The 19,133-nt window shown below is 44.7% G+C and overlaps 1 protein-coding gene across 1 annotated transcript in view; it reads left to right on the top strand.

The window, feature by feature from the left end:
* rad23a (RAD23 homolog A, nucleotide excision repair protein) overlaps positions 1 to 19,133 on the top strand; it is a 44,285-nt gene that overhangs the window by 6,057 nt on the left and 19,095 nt on the right. The window contains exons 2-5 of the mRNA XM_033050795.1: positions 8,504 to 8,662; positions 11,704 to 11,843; positions 14,115 to 14,269; positions 18,106 to 18,233. Of these exons, the coding sequence (XP_032906686.1) occupies positions 8,504 to 8,662; positions 11,704 to 11,843; positions 14,115 to 14,269; positions 18,106 to 18,233 (582 nt within the window). The remainder of the gene's footprint in view (positions 1 to 8,503; positions 8,663 to 11,703; positions 11,844 to 14,114; positions 14,270 to 18,105; positions 18,234 to 19,133) is intronic.

The raw sequence follows: 19,133 nt of genomic DNA, 5'->3' as shown, positions 1-19,133 counted from the left end.
ATGTATAATCTTTTCATTGATTGGACAACAAGCAAACAAAAGCTTTTGATTGTATATTAAAAATAAATTGGATAGTTATATGGATGGGAAAGGAATGGAGGGTTATGGTCTGAGCGCAGGTATATGGGACTAGGGGAGATTATGTGTTCGGCACGGACTAGAGGGGTCGAGATGGCCTGTTTCCGTGCTGTAATTGTTATATGGTTATATGGTTATATTGTCTCTCAGTACATGTGATATTAATAAACTATTTGAAGAAAACTATCAAAGATGGGCGTCTGATACAAACAGGGAAATCAGGATACTTTTAAGCTGTAGAAATTAATACTGACTTGTATCTAGATGGAACCTGAGACATTGTTCCTCAAGCTTATGTTGAGCCTCATTGTAACAACACAGATACCAGTAGGTGAGAATGGGATGGAAAATTTCCAGCATTTTCTGTTTTTATTCTACATTTTCTAATACCTGCAGTTTATTCTTGTTCAATACCGTGGCTTTGATGTTATCATTAAGTGAATAATATTGGCCAAGATTCTGAGAAGAATCTTTACCAGTGGGCAGTGCCAAGTTAATTGACCACAGTTTGTGTATGGGAGAGTGGTAGAATCTGGGTGTGGAGTTGATCAGAATATGGGAAGAAGAAAATTGGATTTAAGTAAATTGAAGACACAAGAAGCTACAGATGCTGGAATATTGAACAAAACACAAAGTGCTGGAGGGTCCCGACCTGAAATGTCATCTATTTCCTCCACATGTGGAGGAATTGGTGCTTGATGGATGGTGTGGATTTAAAATGTATTGAACAGATTTAGTACAGCAGAGGAACAGGCCACAATGGCTGAGCTAAACATGATATCCAGACTGTCTCTTATCTGCCTACACATAATCCATATCCCCCAATCCCTGCGTATCCATGTGCCAAAAGTCAAAAATCTCTTACATGTTGGGCCAAAGAGCATGTTTCTATCCAGATAAGACCATGACACAATGAAACTTTTAATGTCCATTGGAAAGGGATAGTTTAATTTAGAATCTAGCAGACTTCAACCATATTATTATGACTTCTTGAATTTCTAATTTAAAGATGGCGCCTCTACCTAGACTTTGTGCTCAGGCTTTTTGAAACATTAATCCATTACTACTTGGCAGAGTGGAACAAAGGGAAGCATTCTGACTGAGTTGTACCGTGAAACCTGATTTTGTGCGTACAAGGAGATCCCAGAACTGCTTCCCACAGGGGTTTAAAATAGTCATATAGCACAGAAGACACGGTGGGCATCACGTTGGCACAGCGGTAGAGTTGCTGCCTTACAGCTGCAAAGACATAGAAACATAGAAAATAGGTGCAGGAGTAGGCCATACGGCCCTTCGAGCCTGCACCGCCATTCAATACGATCATGGCTGATCATCCAACTCAGTATCCTGTACCTGCCTTCTCTCCATACCCCCTGATCGCTTTAGCCACAAGGGCCACATCTAACTCCCTCTTAAATATAGCCAATGAACTGGCCTCAACTACCTTCTGCGGCAGAGAATTCCAGAGATTCACCACTCTCTGTGTGAAAAATGTTTTCCTCATCTCGGTCCTAAAAGATTTCCCCCTTATCCTTAAACTGTGACCCCTTGTTCTGGACTTCCCCAACATCGGGAACAATCTTCCTGTATCTAGCCTGTCCAATCCCTTAAGAATTTTGTAAGTTTCTATAAGATCCCCCCTCAATCTTCTAAATTCTAGCGAGTACAAGCCGAGTCTATCCAGTCTTTCTTCATATCTTCATTCTTTCTATCCACTCTAGTGGAGTGCAGTGGACAGATAAGTTTCTTTTTGCCTTCCATCACAGCAATGTGATGGATGTTTATGTAAATTATGTTGTGTCTCGGGTCTTTTTGTTTGTAATGTATGGCTGCAGAAACGTCATTTCGTTTGGACCTCAAGGGGTCCAAATGACAAATAAATTGAATCTTGAATCTTGAATCTTGAATCTTCATATGAAAGTCCTGCCATCCCAGGAATCAGTCTGGTGAACCTTCTCTGTACTCCCTCTATGGCAAGAATGTCTTTCCTCAGATTAGGAGACCAAAACTGTACGCAATACTCCAGGTTGTACGCAATACTCCAGGTTTGATCTTAACTACGGGTGCTGTCTGTACGGAGTTTGTATGTTCTCCCTGTGACAGCGTGGGTTTTCCCCGGGGGGCCCGGTTTCCTCCCACATTCAAAAATGTACAGGGTTGTAGGTTAATTGTTACAGTAAAGATTGTAAAATGTCCCCAGTGTGTAGCGTGTGGTAGTGTACTCTTTGAGAGAGTTAGATAGAGCTCCAGGGGCTAGTGGAGTCAAGGGATATGGGGAGAAGGCAGGCACGGGTTATTAATAGGGGACGATCAGCCATGATCACAATGAATGGCGGTGCTAGCTCGAAGGGCCGATTGGCCTCCTCCTGCACCTATTTTCTATGTTTCTATGTGCAGGTCTGCACGGACATGGTGGGCTGAAGGGCCTGTTTCCTAAATGCAGATTTATCTCAAACCTAAACTAAACTGTCAGTTCACCGTGACCATGCTTATCATCAAGTACCTGGCTGTATTCGTTTATCAGCACTTGGTTTATAGCTTTCAAGTGCTTATCTAGATAAGTTGCAAATGTGGGAGAACCTGCTTCCACACCCATGTAAGCAGCGAGTTCTAATTTCCATGTGCTATTTGGGTGGAAACATTCCTCTAAACCTCTTATGATGCACATATACCCTCTTGTTTTAGTTGCCACTTCCTTGGAGAAATATTTCCTACCATCCACCATTTCTATATCTCTCATAATTTTGCGTACTCTGTCAGATCACCTCTCAGCCTCCATTTCTCCAAGGAAAACAAGGCCAGTTTCTCCTCATAAATGAAATGCTTCTTCCCGGAGAATCTCTGCACCCTCTCCACCACAACCACATTTTTTTGTACTTTGGGGTGACCAAAATTGCACCGAGTTCTTCAACTGTGAACAGAAGGCTGTGGAGGCCAAGTCAATGGATATTTTTAAGGCAGAGATTGATAGATTATTGATTGGTACGGGTGTCAGGGGTTATGGGGAGAAGGCAGGAGAATGGAGTTAAGAGGGACAGATAGATGAGCCATGATTGAATGGTGAAGTCGACTTGATGGGCCAAATGGCCTAATACTGCTCCTATCACATATGAACGTATGAACCACATACATAGATTTTTTGTTTATTATATATTATCTATGTGTACTGTGTTTACAGGCCTGTCGTGCTGTTGCTAGTAAGAATTCCATTGTCTGTTGTCAGAACATAAGGGAAGGTTTTTCTAGAGACATTTGTTTAACATAATTTTAGACAGAAAAATATTTTTTGATAAAGGTTAGTTTTTGATTACTTTAGCAGCAGCAAAAATCATGCTGTTCGGGTGGTCACAGTGGAGCAGGACAGAAAGGTCAGTGTGGGAAAGGGAGGGGGAGTCAAAGTGTTTAGCAACCGGGAGATCAAGTAGGTTTAGGTGGACTGGGCGAAGGTGTTCAACGAATACAGCGAGGTGTTCCCTACGTTCTACACTGTTTAATTCATTGTGTCGTCCAACTCCATTTACCCTATTGTAGGGATACCTACAGTGATAACTAGTCATCGTTGAAAGGATCAATACTTGAAGGTATATTCGGATTAATATTATCATTGACATTTGGAGATATTATTAATATCTTGGCCGTGCTGTATAGTCAGCAATTTAGTAGCCTGTTGGATAATTGATTCCAAATGTGTGGTGTAATTTGCTATATTCTGGGAATATTAATAATCCACATAAACTGTGTGGCCATGAGAAGATCAGGTACCAAGAAGCTGTATCTGTTTACACATAAATGGGATAACTAAATGTACTAAAGTATAAATGCTTGACCCAATGGGAGCATTTATATCTCATTCCATAAAACCTGTGGAGTGGACTCTATCCCCTACTGCCAATTCCTCCGTTTCCGCCGCATCTGCAGCCAGGATGAGATGTTCCAAACCAGGGCATCGGAGATGTCCTCATTCTTTAGGGAACGGGGGTTCCCTTCTTCGACTATAGATGAGGCTCTCACCAGGGTCTCCTCCACATCCCGTAGCTCCGCTCTCACTCCCCATCCCCCCACTCGTAACAAGGACAGAGTCCCCCTTGTCCTCACCTTCCACCCACCCAGCTGTCACATACAACAGATAATCCTCCGACATTTTCGCCACCTCCAACGGGATCCCACCACTGGCCACATCTTCCCATCTCCTCCCCGTTCTCTGCAGAGACCGCAGAGAACGTCACCTATTCCTTCGCTCCACAGATGCTGCCTCACCCGCTGAGTTTCTCAAGCATTTTTGTCTACCTTGGAGTGTTAACTTGTATTGTTCTGTTTATTTCTGTTCGAAATAAATAATAAAATAAAATAAAAATAAATAATTGTACAAAGATGTTATTTAACTGTGAAAATGTCACTTCCTCCATTAACACACTCATGATTCTCCTCTGTGTTGGAATACCAAAGAAACCGTATGTACAATCTAGACTGATACTTGATACGGGATTGTTGGAAGACATTGCCATTTACAGAAAACATATTATTTCTACTCTTTCTGTTTGATCAAGTGAATTCGGAATAGATGTAGCAGTTATTTTAAAGGATAGATTAACTCCTTGGTGAACTCACAATACAAATTAACTAGTGACTTAATTCCATTGATGTTAATAGAATTTTGCTTTTATGCACACATTGTTTATATAATAAGAGAGAGGTTTAAAGTGCTTTGATATTTTTTTCGTTTGGCCTGATATATGCAATTGTGACCATATATTTCACGTGCCTGCCGTATTGCTTTTATTATGCAGTGAGTTAAAATAATGTTATGTGTAATAACCACTTTAAAGTGTTAATAACTGTTACATAACAGCAGTTTTTAAAAATACATTCACAAAATTAATAATAATAATTAAGTAAATTAAGTCAATGGCAATTATCTTAGGGCAGACAACGTTTCAGGCCAGGAGCCTTTTTCAGACATCAGTAAGATTGGATCAGCTATGATCTTACTGCATAAGCAGAAATAAGAGGTTATTAGACAGGTGCACATTAAACCTGAGAATATTGGCAGGCGATGCTGTGTAGATAGTGGAACAAACAGGGCTGTTTTGAACAAAATAAAATTTCAAGGCTGGATTAGGAAGGGGGACTGTAGATCACGTCTCATTGTTCCTGCTCCCTAAGTACTCCCCACTCATCAGACGGGTTAAACCAACTGTGAGGACAGTTAAAGTCTGGTCAGAGGAAGCGGACTTCACACTTCAGCAGTGTTTTGGAAACACTGACTGGAAGGCGTTTGCAGCCCAGGCCACCCTTGACTCCCACACGGACATTGATTCCTACACATCCTCTGTTCTGGACTTTATAAACTCCACCATCAATAGTGTCACCTCCCTCAAACAGGTGACCATATTCCCGAATCAGAAGCCATGGATGAACAGCGAGGTCAGGCTACTGCTGAAAGCACGGGACACCGCTTTCAGGTCAGGCGATGCTCGAGCCTACAGTTCAGCCAGGGCTAACCTGAAGAGGGGCATCAAGAAGGCCAAGCACTGCCATAAGCTCAGGATTGAGGAGCACTTCAACAACAACTCCGACCCCCGACGCATGTGGCAAGGCATCCAGGCCATCACGGACTACAGACCCTCCAACACCACCCCCACATCCAGCGACGCCTCCTTCCTTGAGGAGCTTAACCACTTCTATGGCCGCTTCGACAGGGACAATCTAGAGACAGCCATCAAGGCTGTGCTACCTGCCGATCACCAACCCCTCACACTCACCCCCTACGACGTATTCGTGGCACTGAGTAGGACTAATGCACGTAAAGCTGCTGGCCCTGACGGCATCCCCGGGCGCGTGCTCAGGGCCTGTGCTGCGCAGCTGACAGACGTCTGGACTGACATCTTCAACCTGTCACTTGCCCAAGCAGTTGTCCCCACGTGCCTTAAATCCACCTCCATCGTGCCAGTGCCAAAACACTCCACTGCGGCAAGCCTCAACGACTTCCGCCCAGTTGCACTTACCCCCATCATCACCAAGTGCTTCGAGAGGCTGGTCCTGGCACACCTCAAAAGCTGCCTACCCCCCACACTGGATCCCTATCAGTTTGCCTACCGCAAGAACAGGAGTACGGAGGATGCCATCTCAACGGCACTTCACTCCGCCCTCTCCCACCTCGACAACAGAGACACTTACGTAAGAATGCTGTTCATCGATTACAGCTCAGCATTCAACACCATTATACCATCAAAACTGATCACCAAACTCGGTAACCTGGGCATCGACCCCTCCCTCTGCAACTGGATACTGGACTTTCTAACCAACAGACCCCAGTCTGTTAGGTTAGACAAGCACACCTCTTCAACCCTCACCCTGAACACCGGCGTTCCACAGGGCTGTGTGCTGAGCCCCCTCCTCTACTCCCTCTTCACCTATGACTGCACACCTGTACATGGTACTAACACCATCATCAAGTATGCAGATGATACAACGGTGATTGGCCTCATCAGCAACAACGATGAGTCGGCCTACAGGGAGGAGGTCCAGCACTTAGCAGCATGGTGCGCTGACAACAACCTGGCCCTTAACTCCAAGAAGACCAAGGAGCTCATTGTAGACTTCAGGAAGTCCAGGGGCGGCACGCACACCCCCATCCACATTAACGGGACGGAGGTGGAACGTGTTTCTAGCTTCAGGTTCCTGGGAGTCAACATCTCCGATGACCTCTCTTGGACCCACAATACCTCAACTCTGATCAAGAAGGCTCACCAGCGTCTCTTCTTCCTGAGGAGACTGAAGAAGGTCCATCTGTCTCCTCAGATCCTGGTGAACTTCTACCGCTGCACCATCGAGAGCATCCTTACCAACTGCATCACAGTATGGTATGGCAACTGCTCTGTCTCCGACCGGAAGGCATTGCAGAGGGTGGTGAAAATTGCCCAACGCATCACCGGTTCCTCGCTCCCCTCCATTGAGTCTGTCCAAAGCAAGCGTTATCTGCGGAGGGCGCTCAGCATCGCCAAGGACTGCTCTCACCCCAACCATGGACTGTTTACCCTCCTACCATCCGGGAGGCGCTACAGGTCTCTCCGTTGCCGAACCAGCAGGTCCAGGAACAGCTTCTTCCCGGCGGCTGTCACTCTACTCAACAACGTACCTCGGTGACTGCCAATCAGCCCCCCACCCCCCGGACACTTATTATCACTTATTATTATTTATTTAAATCATTTGCTATGTCGCTCTTCCAGGGAGATGCTAAATGCATTTCGTTGTCTCTGTATTGTACACTGACAATGACAATTAAAATTGAATCTGAATCTGAATCTGAATCTGAGATAGCACAGGCTCTGTGGGCCGAAGGGTCTGTTTCTGTGTTGTATCTGTAAAGTCTAAAGTCTAAATAAATTCCATTGGTGAGGAAATTTATGATGCACTATTTAGGCCAACATTGTTGTTTTGATCTGCATTTTTCATCTTTTGCTCTCCTGAAGACATTAGGTCTTGAGTCATGGTTCCAGAGGCATTGGCAGATTTTATCTACTTGTTCAGGGAAGCACTCAGTACTGAAACCTCGGATAATTGTTTTGATATTTAACATGGAGGCACAGAGGCTATTGAGAAGTTTATCACTATTTGCCTGGTCGTAATCAGTTAGCGTGATACATTACAGAGGGAGTGTATAAACGGCAGGGGTGGCGCAGTGGCGCAGCGGTAGAGTTGCTGCCTTACAGCACTTGTAACACCGGAGACCCGTGTTCGATCCCGACCACGGGTGCTATCTCTACGGAGTTTGTACGTTCTCCCCATGACCGTGTGGGTTTTCTCCGAGATCTTCGGTTTCCTCCCACACTCCAAAGACGTACAGGTTTGTAGGTAAATTGGCTTGGGTTTGTATACTTGGTATAAGTGTAAATTGTCACTTGTGTGTGTAGATTTGTGTAAATGTGCGGGGATTGCTGATCGGTGTGGACTCGGTGGGCTGAAGGGCCTGTTTCCGCGCTGCATCTCTAAAACTAAAACTAAACACAGAAAATGCTGGAAACCTCTCAGCAGGTTAGGCAGCATTTTGGAAAGAAATTGAGTTAACATTTCAGCTCAGGCCTTAGTATTAATGTAATGTTTTTTTTTCCGATTTCCAGCATCAGCAGTTTTACTCTGCATTTTTTATCTTTTACTCTTCTGAAGACATTAGCTCTTGTGTCATGGTTCCAGGGGCATTGGCCTCCGGTGGCTGGTGTGGTTCAGCGAGACATTATATTGTGCTAGAAACCTGAAAATTAGTAGGGGAGAGTTAAAAGACTTTGAGAGGACTTTCAGGAAATGTTAAGCATGATATATAAGATATTAAATTTGTAACATTTGAGCTGCATGGTTTATTGTTCTGGTTATTCCCAATTATATGTTTGATTATTTATTAACAATCTATTAAAATGTTACTTGGCAGGTACAAGTCCTGAAAGAACGTATTGAAGCGGAGAAGGGCGTTAATTTCCCTGTTGCTTGTCAGAAGCTGATATATGCTGGGAAGATTTTAAACAATGATATTCAACTCAAGGAATACAAGATTGATGAGAAGAATTTTGTTGTTGTTATGGTCACAAAGGTGTGCAATCTTTTCTGATTAATGCAATAGTTCAATTTTCTATGTGGGTACAGCATCTTCTGGGAGCCTTGGCTAATGCAAAGTTATTATTTCATGAATGGAGGAGTTTCCCTTTCATATTACCTTATTTAACATGCTTTTGCATTTGGGCTATACTGTTCCCATGCTGGAAATGTTATGCCACCATTTTGATTAGTCCCAGTCAAAACCCTCCAAACCCGGTGATCCCAGTCTGAAGAAGGGTCTCGACCTGAAACGTCACCCATTCCTTCTGTCCAGAGATGCTGCCTGTCCAGCTTTTTGTGTCGATCCCAGAATGACCCTGGGTAAGATGTACTACCATTTCCTATCCTGACAGTACTGCTCCCAGCCCAAAGTACTTATAATATTGACATAGAGTCATACAGCACAGAAACAGGCCCTTCGGCCCAACTTGCCCATGCCGACCAAGCTGCCCTATTTACACTAGCCCACCTGCCTGCATTGGCCCTTATCTCTCCAAACCTTTCCTATCAATGTACCTGTCCAAATGTATTTTCAATGTTGTTATAGTACCTGCCTCAACTATTTCCTCTGGCAGCTCTTTCTACACCCTGCTATAGTTCTGCTAGAATGCTTGCTTCCATAACACAAATTGATATAATGCGAATGATAAATGAAAGAACACTATTTTCATTATGTGAACTGAATTGGTTATAATGCGATTTTGATTGGGGACTAGAGAACCACTTGAAAGTTACTTTGGAAATAGACAGCATAAAAAAAAAAACTGTCTTGGATTTAAACAGGTAAAAAGTTTTGATGCAACATCCCCCCAGGATTCAGATACCATTGTCTATAAGGACACAACTGCTACTTTAGCCAGGGGTGGCCATAGAAATTGACAAGCAATTGCTTCTGTTGACACGTATGCACCAATGCTCTATTAACGATGTAACATACAACCTTTAGTGTTTTTATCTTGCAGTAACAGAAATAAGCTTTGGGGAAGATCTTCATTTATGAAATCCTGCAGGAAAAATAGCTCTGTTATTCCAAGAAACTCTCTCGCCCTTAATCCTAATTTTCTTACTGTCTTTACAATCTTCTATACACTGTCTCAATGCAATCTTCTGTAACATGAGGTTTCTTAGGAATGCCACTATGGCATTATAACAGAACTACCAGCATCCAGTGGGGAGTGCACTGTGCAGATATAGGTCACTTGTGAAGTTATTGAAATATTGCCGTGATATCTGAGATTTTCCTCAATATATTTCTGATAATTTACTGCTTTGAAACATTATTTAAAGTGTTCGTTGCATTGCATATGTGTAGGTAGAGTTTGTGTTTTCTTTCATTTTTCTCAAAATACTACTCATCAAAGGCTAATGTTAAATAAAAAATGTTTTCATTCTATATATCATATGGTGCATTCAGAAAGTATTCAGACCCATTCACTTTTTCCACATTTTGTTACATCACAGCCTTATCCTAAAATGGATTAAATCCATTTTTTTTATCATCTATCTACACACAATACCCCATAATAAAAAAGTGAAAACAGGTGTTTAGAAACGTTTGCAAAGTAATTCAAAAGAAATAACTGAAATATCACATTTACATAAGTATTCAGACCCTTTACTCAGTACTTTGCTGAGGCACCTTTGGCAGCGATTACAACCTCAAGTCTTCTTGAGCATGACGCTACAAGCTTGGCATACCTGTATTTAGGTAATTGCTCCCATTCTTCTCTGCAGATCCTCTCAAGCTGTGTCAGGTTGGATGGGGAGCGTCAATGCACAGCTATTTTCAGGCACTCCAGAGATGTTCAATCGGGTTCGAATCCAGGCTCTGGCTGGGCCACTCAATGACATTCACAAACTTGTCACAAAGTCACTCCTGCGTTGTCTTGGCTGTGTGCTTAGGGTCGTTGTACTGTTAGAAGGCGAACATCCGCCCCAGTTTGAGGTCCAGAACGCTCTGGAGCAGGTTTTCATCAATGATCCCTCTGTACTTTGCTCCGTTCATCTTTTCCTCGATCCTGACTATTCTCCCAGTTCCTGCCGTTGAAAAGCATCCCCACAGCATGATGCTGTCATCACCATGCTTCACCATAGGTATGGTATTGGCCAGGTGATGAGCGTTGCCTGGTTTACTCCAGATGTGACGCTGGCATTCAGGCCAAAGAGTTCAATCTTGGTTTCATCAGACCAGAGAATCTTGTTTCTCATGGTCTGAAAGTCTTTAGGGGCCTTTTGGCAAACTCCAAGCGGGCTGTCATGTGCCTTTTACTGAGGAGTGGCTTCCGTCTGGCCACTCTACCATAAAGGCCTGATTGGTGGAGTGCTGCAGATATAGTTGTCCTTCTGGAATGTTCTCCCATCTTCACAGAGGAACTCTGGAGCTCTGTCAGAGTGACCATTGGGTTCTTGGTCACCTCCCTGACCAAGGCCCTTCTCCCCCGATTGCTCAGTTTGACCGGGCGGCCAACTCTATGAAGAGTTCTGGTGGTTCCAAAGTTCTTCTATTTAAGAATGACCGAGGCCACTGTGCCCTTCGGGACCTGCAATGCTGCAGAAATTGCTTTATACCCTTCCCCAGATCTGTGTCGACACAATCCTGTCTCGGAGGTCTACGGACAATTCCTTCGTCTTCATGGCTTGGTTTTTGCTCTGACATGCACTGTCAACTGTGGGACCTTATATAGACAGGCGTGTGCCTTTCCAAATCATGTCCAATCAATTTAATTTACCACTGGTGGACTCCAATCAAGTTGCAGAAACATCTTAAGGATAATCAATGGATGAATTTTGAGTGTCATAGCAAAGTACATGAATAATTATGTAACACCTGTTTTCACCTTCATTTTGGGGTATTGTGTGTAGATTGATGATAAAAAAGAGAATTTAATCCATTTAAAAATAAAGCTGTAACGTAACAAAATGTGGAAAAGTGAAGGGTCTGAATACTTTCTGAATGCACTGTATATCACAATGTGTAATGGTTTATTAATTTAATTATTAATTAAAAAGTACCTTTTTTAAATTAAAACTCTGCAGCCTAAAGTTGTCTCGGCAGAAGTGGGATCTACTTCTACAGTTGGATTGTCGTCCACCCAGTCACAGTCAGAAGGAGATAATCAGAATACAGATGAAGGAAGCCAAGCCCAAACTATAACCAGCTCTGTTTCAATATCCAGGTACAGAAAATTTAAAAAAAAATCAAACCATTGAGGGGGCAAAGGGGAGCTGTATCTCTTTAAATGCCCCTGTACTTACCTTCCACTGTCTCTTGGGAATACTCCATTTTATGCTTCGAGGCTCTCCTTGCTGTATTGCAACATCCAGGGGTTCCTTGGTCATATCACAAGCATGCCATGGTCCTTCATAGATTGGCACTAACATGGTTGCTGCGGGACCCTGGCCTGTGAGAAAGGGATGGATAAGTTGCAGTGGCACAGTGGCGCAGCTGGTAGAGCCACTGTTTTACTGTGCCAGAGACAGGCTTCGATCCTGACCTCGGCTGCTGTTTGTGTAGAGTTTGAATGTTTTCCCTGTGACCGCGTGGGTTTCCTCTGGGTTCCACCCACGTCCCAAAGACATGCGAGTTTGTAGGTGATTGGCTTCTTCAACATTGGCCCTAGTGTGGTGGGGAGTGGATGCAAAGGTGGGATAACATAGAACTAGTGATCAATGGTCATCGTGACTGAGTGGGCCGAAGGGCCTGTTTTGATGCTCTATACCGAAAGTGCTGTAAGTTATGCACAGGACCAACCAATAGACATTGACACACAAGAAACTGTAGATGCTGGAATTGAGAGTGAAATACTGAGTTCTGGAGTTACTCAGCATGATAGGCATCTCTAGAAAACATGAATAGGCAATGTGTTAGATAAGGACTCTTTTTCAGACATATTGCACTAGAGGGGGGGGGGGGGGGGGGGGGGGGGGGGGGTGGGGTTGGGGTTGGGACCAAGCCTGGCAAGCGATAAGCGATTTCAAGCTGAGGGTGGTTTTGTTGGCAGATGGATGGACAAAGGCTCGAGATGAAAAGGAGACATAGAGTGTTCGATAAGACGGAAATGTGAAACCAGAGGGAGGATATGGATGGATCGGGTGGGGGAGAGGGTAAAGGGACTAGGAAAGTGAGATAAATGGATTACGTAGCTTAGTTCGGCAACTTGAGTGCCCGGGAGCGGAAAAGACTACAAAAAGTAGTAAACACTGCCCAGTCCATCATCGGCTCTGACCTCCCTACCATCGAGGGGATCTATCGCAGTCGCTGCCTCAAAAAGGCTGGCAGCATCATCAACGACCCACACCATCCTGGCCACACACTCATCTCCCTGCTACCTTCAGGTAGAAGATACAGGAGCCTGAAGACTACAACGTCCCAGGTTCAGGAATAGCTACTTCCCCACAGCCATCAGGCTATTAAATTCAACTCATACAAAACTCTGAACATTAATAGCCCATTATCTGTTTATTTGCACTTTATCAGTTTATTTATTCATGTGTGCATATATTTATATAATGGTATATGGACACACTGATCTGTTCTGTATTATTCATACCTACTATGTTCTGTGGTGCTGAAGCAAAGCAAGAATTTCATTGTCCTATCTGGAACACATGACAATAAACTCTCTTCAATCTTGAATCTACACTTGCCAGGCTTAGACCCACCCCCATCTCCTTTCCAGCTTTCTCCCCTGCACCACAATCAGTCTGATGAAGGGTCCCGACCCAAAATGACACTTATCTATTTCCTCCATAGATGCTGAGTTACTCTAACACTTTGTGTTTTACTAATAGACATTGATGTCCAGGGATTTGACCCAAAACCAGAATAATATAACAGAAGTTTTGGATAATTTAACGTAATTAAAAGTATTTTAAATATTATTGTCTCCAGTTTTGGGCACCATGTTATGGGAAAAATATTGTCAAGCTGGAAAGGGTGCAGAGAAGATTTACAAGGATGTTGCCAGGAATCGAGGGCCTGAGCTCTAGATAGAGGTTGAGCAAGTTGGGCTCAATTCCTTGGAGCGCAGGAGGATGAGGGATGATCGTATAGAGGTGTATACAATTATGAGAGGAATAGATCGGGAGACGTACAGAGTCTTGCCCAGAGTAGGGGAATCGAGGACCAGAGGACATAGGTTTAAGGTGGGGGGGGGGGGGGAATTTAATAAGAATCTGAGGGTAACTTTATCACACAAAGGGTGGTGGGTGTATGGAACAAGCTGCCAGAAGCGGTAGTTGAGGCTGGGACTGTCGCAATGTTTAAGGACCATTTACAGAGGTACATGGATAGCACAGGTTTAGAAGGATATGGGCCAAATGCAGGTAGGTGGGTCTAGTGTAGATGGGACATGTTGGCCAGTCCGAAGGGCCTGTTTCCATGTTGTAAGACACGGTAACTCTATGACTCTATTGGTTAAAGATGTCTCTTAAATCTGTATTCACAGTTCAATGCCTTCTTCTGGGAGTGACATACTCTCTGCTCATTCTGTCACTGATCTACTCCCTACGCAAGTATCAATGATCGATTTACTCTCAGAGCCAAGTTTGCAGAATGAAATGCCCGAGGATCTGCCCCATAACAATGGTATAATGACATCAGGTTAGTAAATTCATACCTGGATTTTATAAACTTGAAGAAGGGTTGTGGGACTAGACTAGGAAATGCAATGAATATGTAACACTCTCTTTCTCTATTGGCAATTTATGATCTGCTGCTGCCATGAAAATCAGTTGTAATAGCTATGAAAGAGTGATGTGCAGTGACACAAGCATGGTGCAGTCATAATGTGTAGGAGTGATCTGTAAATAGTCGCCATTGTCTGATTTCTTAATGGCAGCCAATTGATGCGTTATTTTTTAAAATAATGTCCTATGAAAGGAGTGTTTAGGGCAGCACGGTGGCACAGCAGTAGAGTTGTTGCTTCACAACGTCAGAGACCTGGGTTCGATCTTGTCACAAGTTAACAACTTATCGGAGTAGAATTAGGCCATTCGGCCCATTGAGTCTACCCCGCCATTCAATCATGACTGATCTCTGCCTCCTAATCCCATTTTCCTGCCTTCTCCCCAAAACCCTTGACACCCGTTCTAATCAAGAATTTGTCAATCTCTGCCATAAAAATATCCACTGACTTCACCTTCACAGCCCTCTGCGGCAATGAGTTCCACAGATTAACTACCCTCTGACTAGAGAAATTCCTCCTCACCCCCTTTCTAAAAGAGCGCCCTTTAATTCTGAGGCTGTGACCTCTGGTCCTCGACTCTCCCACCAGTGGAAACATCCTTTCCACACCCACTATCTATGCCTTTCATTATTCTGTGTTTCAATGAGGTCCCCCCTCAATCTTCTAAACTCCAGTGAGTACAGGCCCAGTGCCATTAAACGCTCATCATATTCTAACCCACTCATTCCTGGAATCATTCTTGTAAACCTCCTCTGGACCCTCTCAGAGCAACAGCCTTCCTCAAATATGGGGCCAAAACGTGCTCACAGCAAATTTGCGCACAGTGTACGGCTGCTGTCTGTGTGGGTGCTGTCTGTGCATGTTCTCCCTGGGACCGTGTGGGTTTTCTCTGGGTGCTCTGGTTTCCTCCCACATTCCGAAGACGTACAGGTTTGTAGGTTAAGTGGCTTTGGTAAATTTGTAAAATTAATCCTAGTGCGTAGGACAGAACTAGTGTATGGGGTGATCGTCGTCAGCGTGGACTCGGTGGGCCGAAGGGCCTGTATCCACGCTGTACCCCAAAAGTCTAAAGTCTATTTACTCATTGACTCATTGTATTTCCGGTGGCGCTAGTGTTAGCTGCCTCCACCATCAGTCCGGTAGCTTTTTGTTTTTTTGTTATGTTGAAGTGTGTTTTCTGTGTTTTTTTTATGTCTTTATGTGGGGGAAGAGGGTACGGTAAGGGGGATACCGTCCTTCAGTCGCTTCCTGGAGAGGATGTAACTATTATTCGAGTCGCATCCTCGCCCCCCCCCCCCCCAGCAGCCTACCTACTGGATTGGCGCGGCCTTTCCTGCCGGGACCGACCAGAGCTCCAGCAGCAGCGGCGGCGCAGCGTTGGATACATCGCGGGGCGGGCGATGCCTTACTGGGGATCGCCGTTTGGAGCCCCGGAGTGCTGGGCCTGCTGCACCGACATCGTGGAGCTGTGGTTCGCAGAACTTCCAACGCGGGCGGCGCTGATCAACATCGCGGAGTCCTGTGACTCCGCCCGGCTCGGCCTGTGGACTCGGGAGCCGCGGATCCCGATGGGAGGTGGCTGATCTGGAGGTCCGGGCCGCTGAGGATGTTCTCCGTCGGGGTTCGGCGTCGGTGTTCCATCATCCCGGCGCGAGGGCCTGAGCATCGGGCCGCCCGTGGCGGTGACTGCGGGTGCTCGGGAGGCCCCGATCACGGGTGAACATCTAGGAAGATCGGCGGGGAGGCTGGCTGGACTATGGTACCTTCCTCAACTTTGGTGCCACTGTGTTGTGTTGTGGTTATGTTGTGTCGTGAACTTCTGTGTTTGTGCTTTAAAAAGAATGTTTTAATATGTTTTATTTATTTATTATTTATTTTTATTTTTATGATACTTGACTGTAAGAAAAATTCATTTTGTTGTCTCTAATATGAGATAATGACAATAAATTGAATACAATACAATACAATACAATACAATACAATACAATAGTACTTCTCTGCACTAGTTTTACTTTGGTAACAATATAACATAATTGCTGCCTCCATATACAATGGTGTGGATGTGTTTGTGTAAGCTACATAATCTAACATTTTGAGTATTTATTGCTGTTCTACCCCCGATAGTTGTAGATATCAACGGCTATACTGAAAAATGTAAGTTTGTCATTGATCACCAGCACACCATAGTACAGTAAACCCTCAATATAACGGACCACGGGGGGGGGGGGGGGGGGGGGGGGGGGGGGGGGGGGGGGGGGTGAATGGTGTCCGTTATTGCTGACTGTCTGCTATAACCAAGTAAGGGTTTACTCCAACCACCTAGTGGACATTCCGTGAAACGAGTTGTTTTCAAATACAAAGTTCTTTTTAACAGCTAAAAATGTATCTTTGTTACTGCAAGCTAAAAATATTAAAGGCTGTTTGTTACATCGTTTAATAGTTAAGTGTCGGTTGTCAATTTCAATGCATTGTCAATTTCAGTGTCTTGTCAATTTCAAAGCATTGTCGATTTCAATGCCTTGTCAATTTCTATGCCGTGTCAATTTCAATGCATTGTTAATTGACAATGCTTTGAAATTGACTAGATACTGAAATTGACAATGCATTGAAATTGACATCCGATCGCTTGGATCGACACTTACCTATTAAACAAAGTATCAAACAGCCTTTTATATTTTTAATGCCTTGCCAGTTTCAATGCCTTGTCGTTTTCAAAGCATTGGCAATTTAAATGTATAGCAAGTTCAAGTCCAAGTTCAAGTTCAAGTTCAAGTTACATTTATTGTCACATGCACCAATTGGTACAGTGAGATTTGAGACCATACAGCCATACGAATAAAAAGAACACAACACACGATAGAATTTAACATGAAAATCCCCACACTACGGAAGCAACGTTTCCCACTGTGAGGGAAGGCAACAAAGTTAAAGTTCAGTCATTTTCCTCTTTGTTCACCCGTGGTCGGGGCCTTTGAGCCCTCCGCAGTCGCCGCTACGGCGCCCCAATGTTCAGGCCTTCTCGCCGGTATCCGGCGTCGGAACGGAAGAACACACTCAGCGGCTTTGAGTTTCTGAATCGGTCACTTCTTACTGGAGGCCGTGGCTCCCGAAGTCCATGGGCCGAGCTGGGTCGAGATTCAACACTGGCGACCCTCGGCAAAGGATCCCAGGACTCCGCGATGTTAAAGTCAGCACCGCCCCGCAGCTAGAAGCTCCCCAAACCACAGCTCCATGGTGTTAATCAGCAGGCCCAACAATCCGGAGCTCCAACACAGGCGATCCCCGATATGACATCGTCCCGCTCCGCGATGGAATTCAGTGCTGCGCCGCTGCTGAAGCTCTGGCCGGTCACCGGCAGGAAAGGCCGCGCCAATCCAGTTGGTAGGCCGCGAGGGGGGCGAAGATGCGATTCGGAGAAAAGACACTTCCTCGACCAGGAAGTGACTGAGAAAACGGTTTCCCCTCTTCCCCCCCCCCCCCCCCACCTCCCACATTAGAAAGACCCACATAAGAAACCTCTAAAACATACTTTTAGACAGACTAAAAATAACAAAAAGGGTGAAAGGACGGACAGCTGCTGGCGAGGCTGCCACACTCGATGGCACCACCTGATGGTATAGCGCAGTACACAGTTCTGAAAGAGACAGTCCGCTATAACCAAAATCTGTTGTAAAGAGGTCTGTAATAGATGGTTTACTGTATTGAGATTCTAAAATGTTGATTTAGTTTATTCTTCCACTTCCATTTCCAGTGACCAGCCCAGCCTACGAGACCATGGTGTCTGAAATCATATCGATGGGTTATGAGCGTGAGCAGGTGGTGGCAGCATTAAGAGCAAGCTTCAATAACCCACACAGAGCAGTGGAATACCTGCTGACGGTAAGGGACATGGCTGGCTGTTTGAGGGAAGTTGCTTTATGGGTCTATGTGAATGCATATGTACTTGTGTTGGGTGCTCCTCAACTGTATTCAGCGCAGCTCTCTCAGTTGGGTTCCAGGTAAAGCAATGTAGGTGTGCCAGGTACAGCTTAGAATGAAGCGCTTTCACTTCTGCCCGAGATTGGTTAACGGTCATAGAGTCTTGCGGCGTGAAAACAGGACAATAGACAATAGACAATAGGTGCAGGAGTAGGCCATTCAGCCCTTCGAGCCAGCACCGCCATTCAATGTGATCATGGCTGATCATCCCCAATCAGTACCCCGTTCCTGCCTTCTCCCCATATCCCCTGACTCCGCTATTTTTAAGAGCCCTATCTAGCTCTCTCTTGAAAGCATCCAGAGAACCCGCCTCCACCGCCCTCTGAGGCAAGAATTCCACAGACTCACCACTCTCTGTGAGAAAATGTGTTTCCTCGTCTCCGTTGTAAATGGCTTACTCCTTATTCTTAAACTGTGGCCCCTTGTTCTGGACTCCCCCAACATCGGGAACATGTTTCCTGACTCTAGCGTGTCCAAACCCTTAACAATCTTACATGTTTCAATGAGATACCCTCTCATCCTTCTAAATTCCAGAGTGTACAAGCCCAGCTGCTCCATTCTCTCAGTATATGACAGTCCCGCCATCCCGGGAATTAACCTTGTAAACCTACGCTACACTCCCTCAATAGCAAGAATGTCCTTCCTCAAATTAGGGACCAAAACTGCACACAATACTCCAGGTGTGGTCTCACTAGGGCTCTGTACAACTGCAGAAGGACTTCTTTGCTCATATATTCGATTCCTCTTGTTATAAAGGCCAACATGCCATTCGCTTTCTTCACTGCCTGCTGTACCTGCATG

Source organism: Amblyraja radiata, chromosome 35 (genome assembly GCF_010909765.2).
Source record: "Amblyraja radiata isolate CabotCenter1 chromosome 35, sAmbRad1.1.pri, whole genome shotgun sequence".
Lineage (NCBI taxonomy): Eukaryota > Metazoa > Chordata > Chondrichthyes > Rajiformes > Rajidae > Amblyraja > Amblyraja radiata.
Note: the sequence above shows the minus strand (reverse complement) of the source record. Positions and strands in the feature narration are given on the sequence as shown.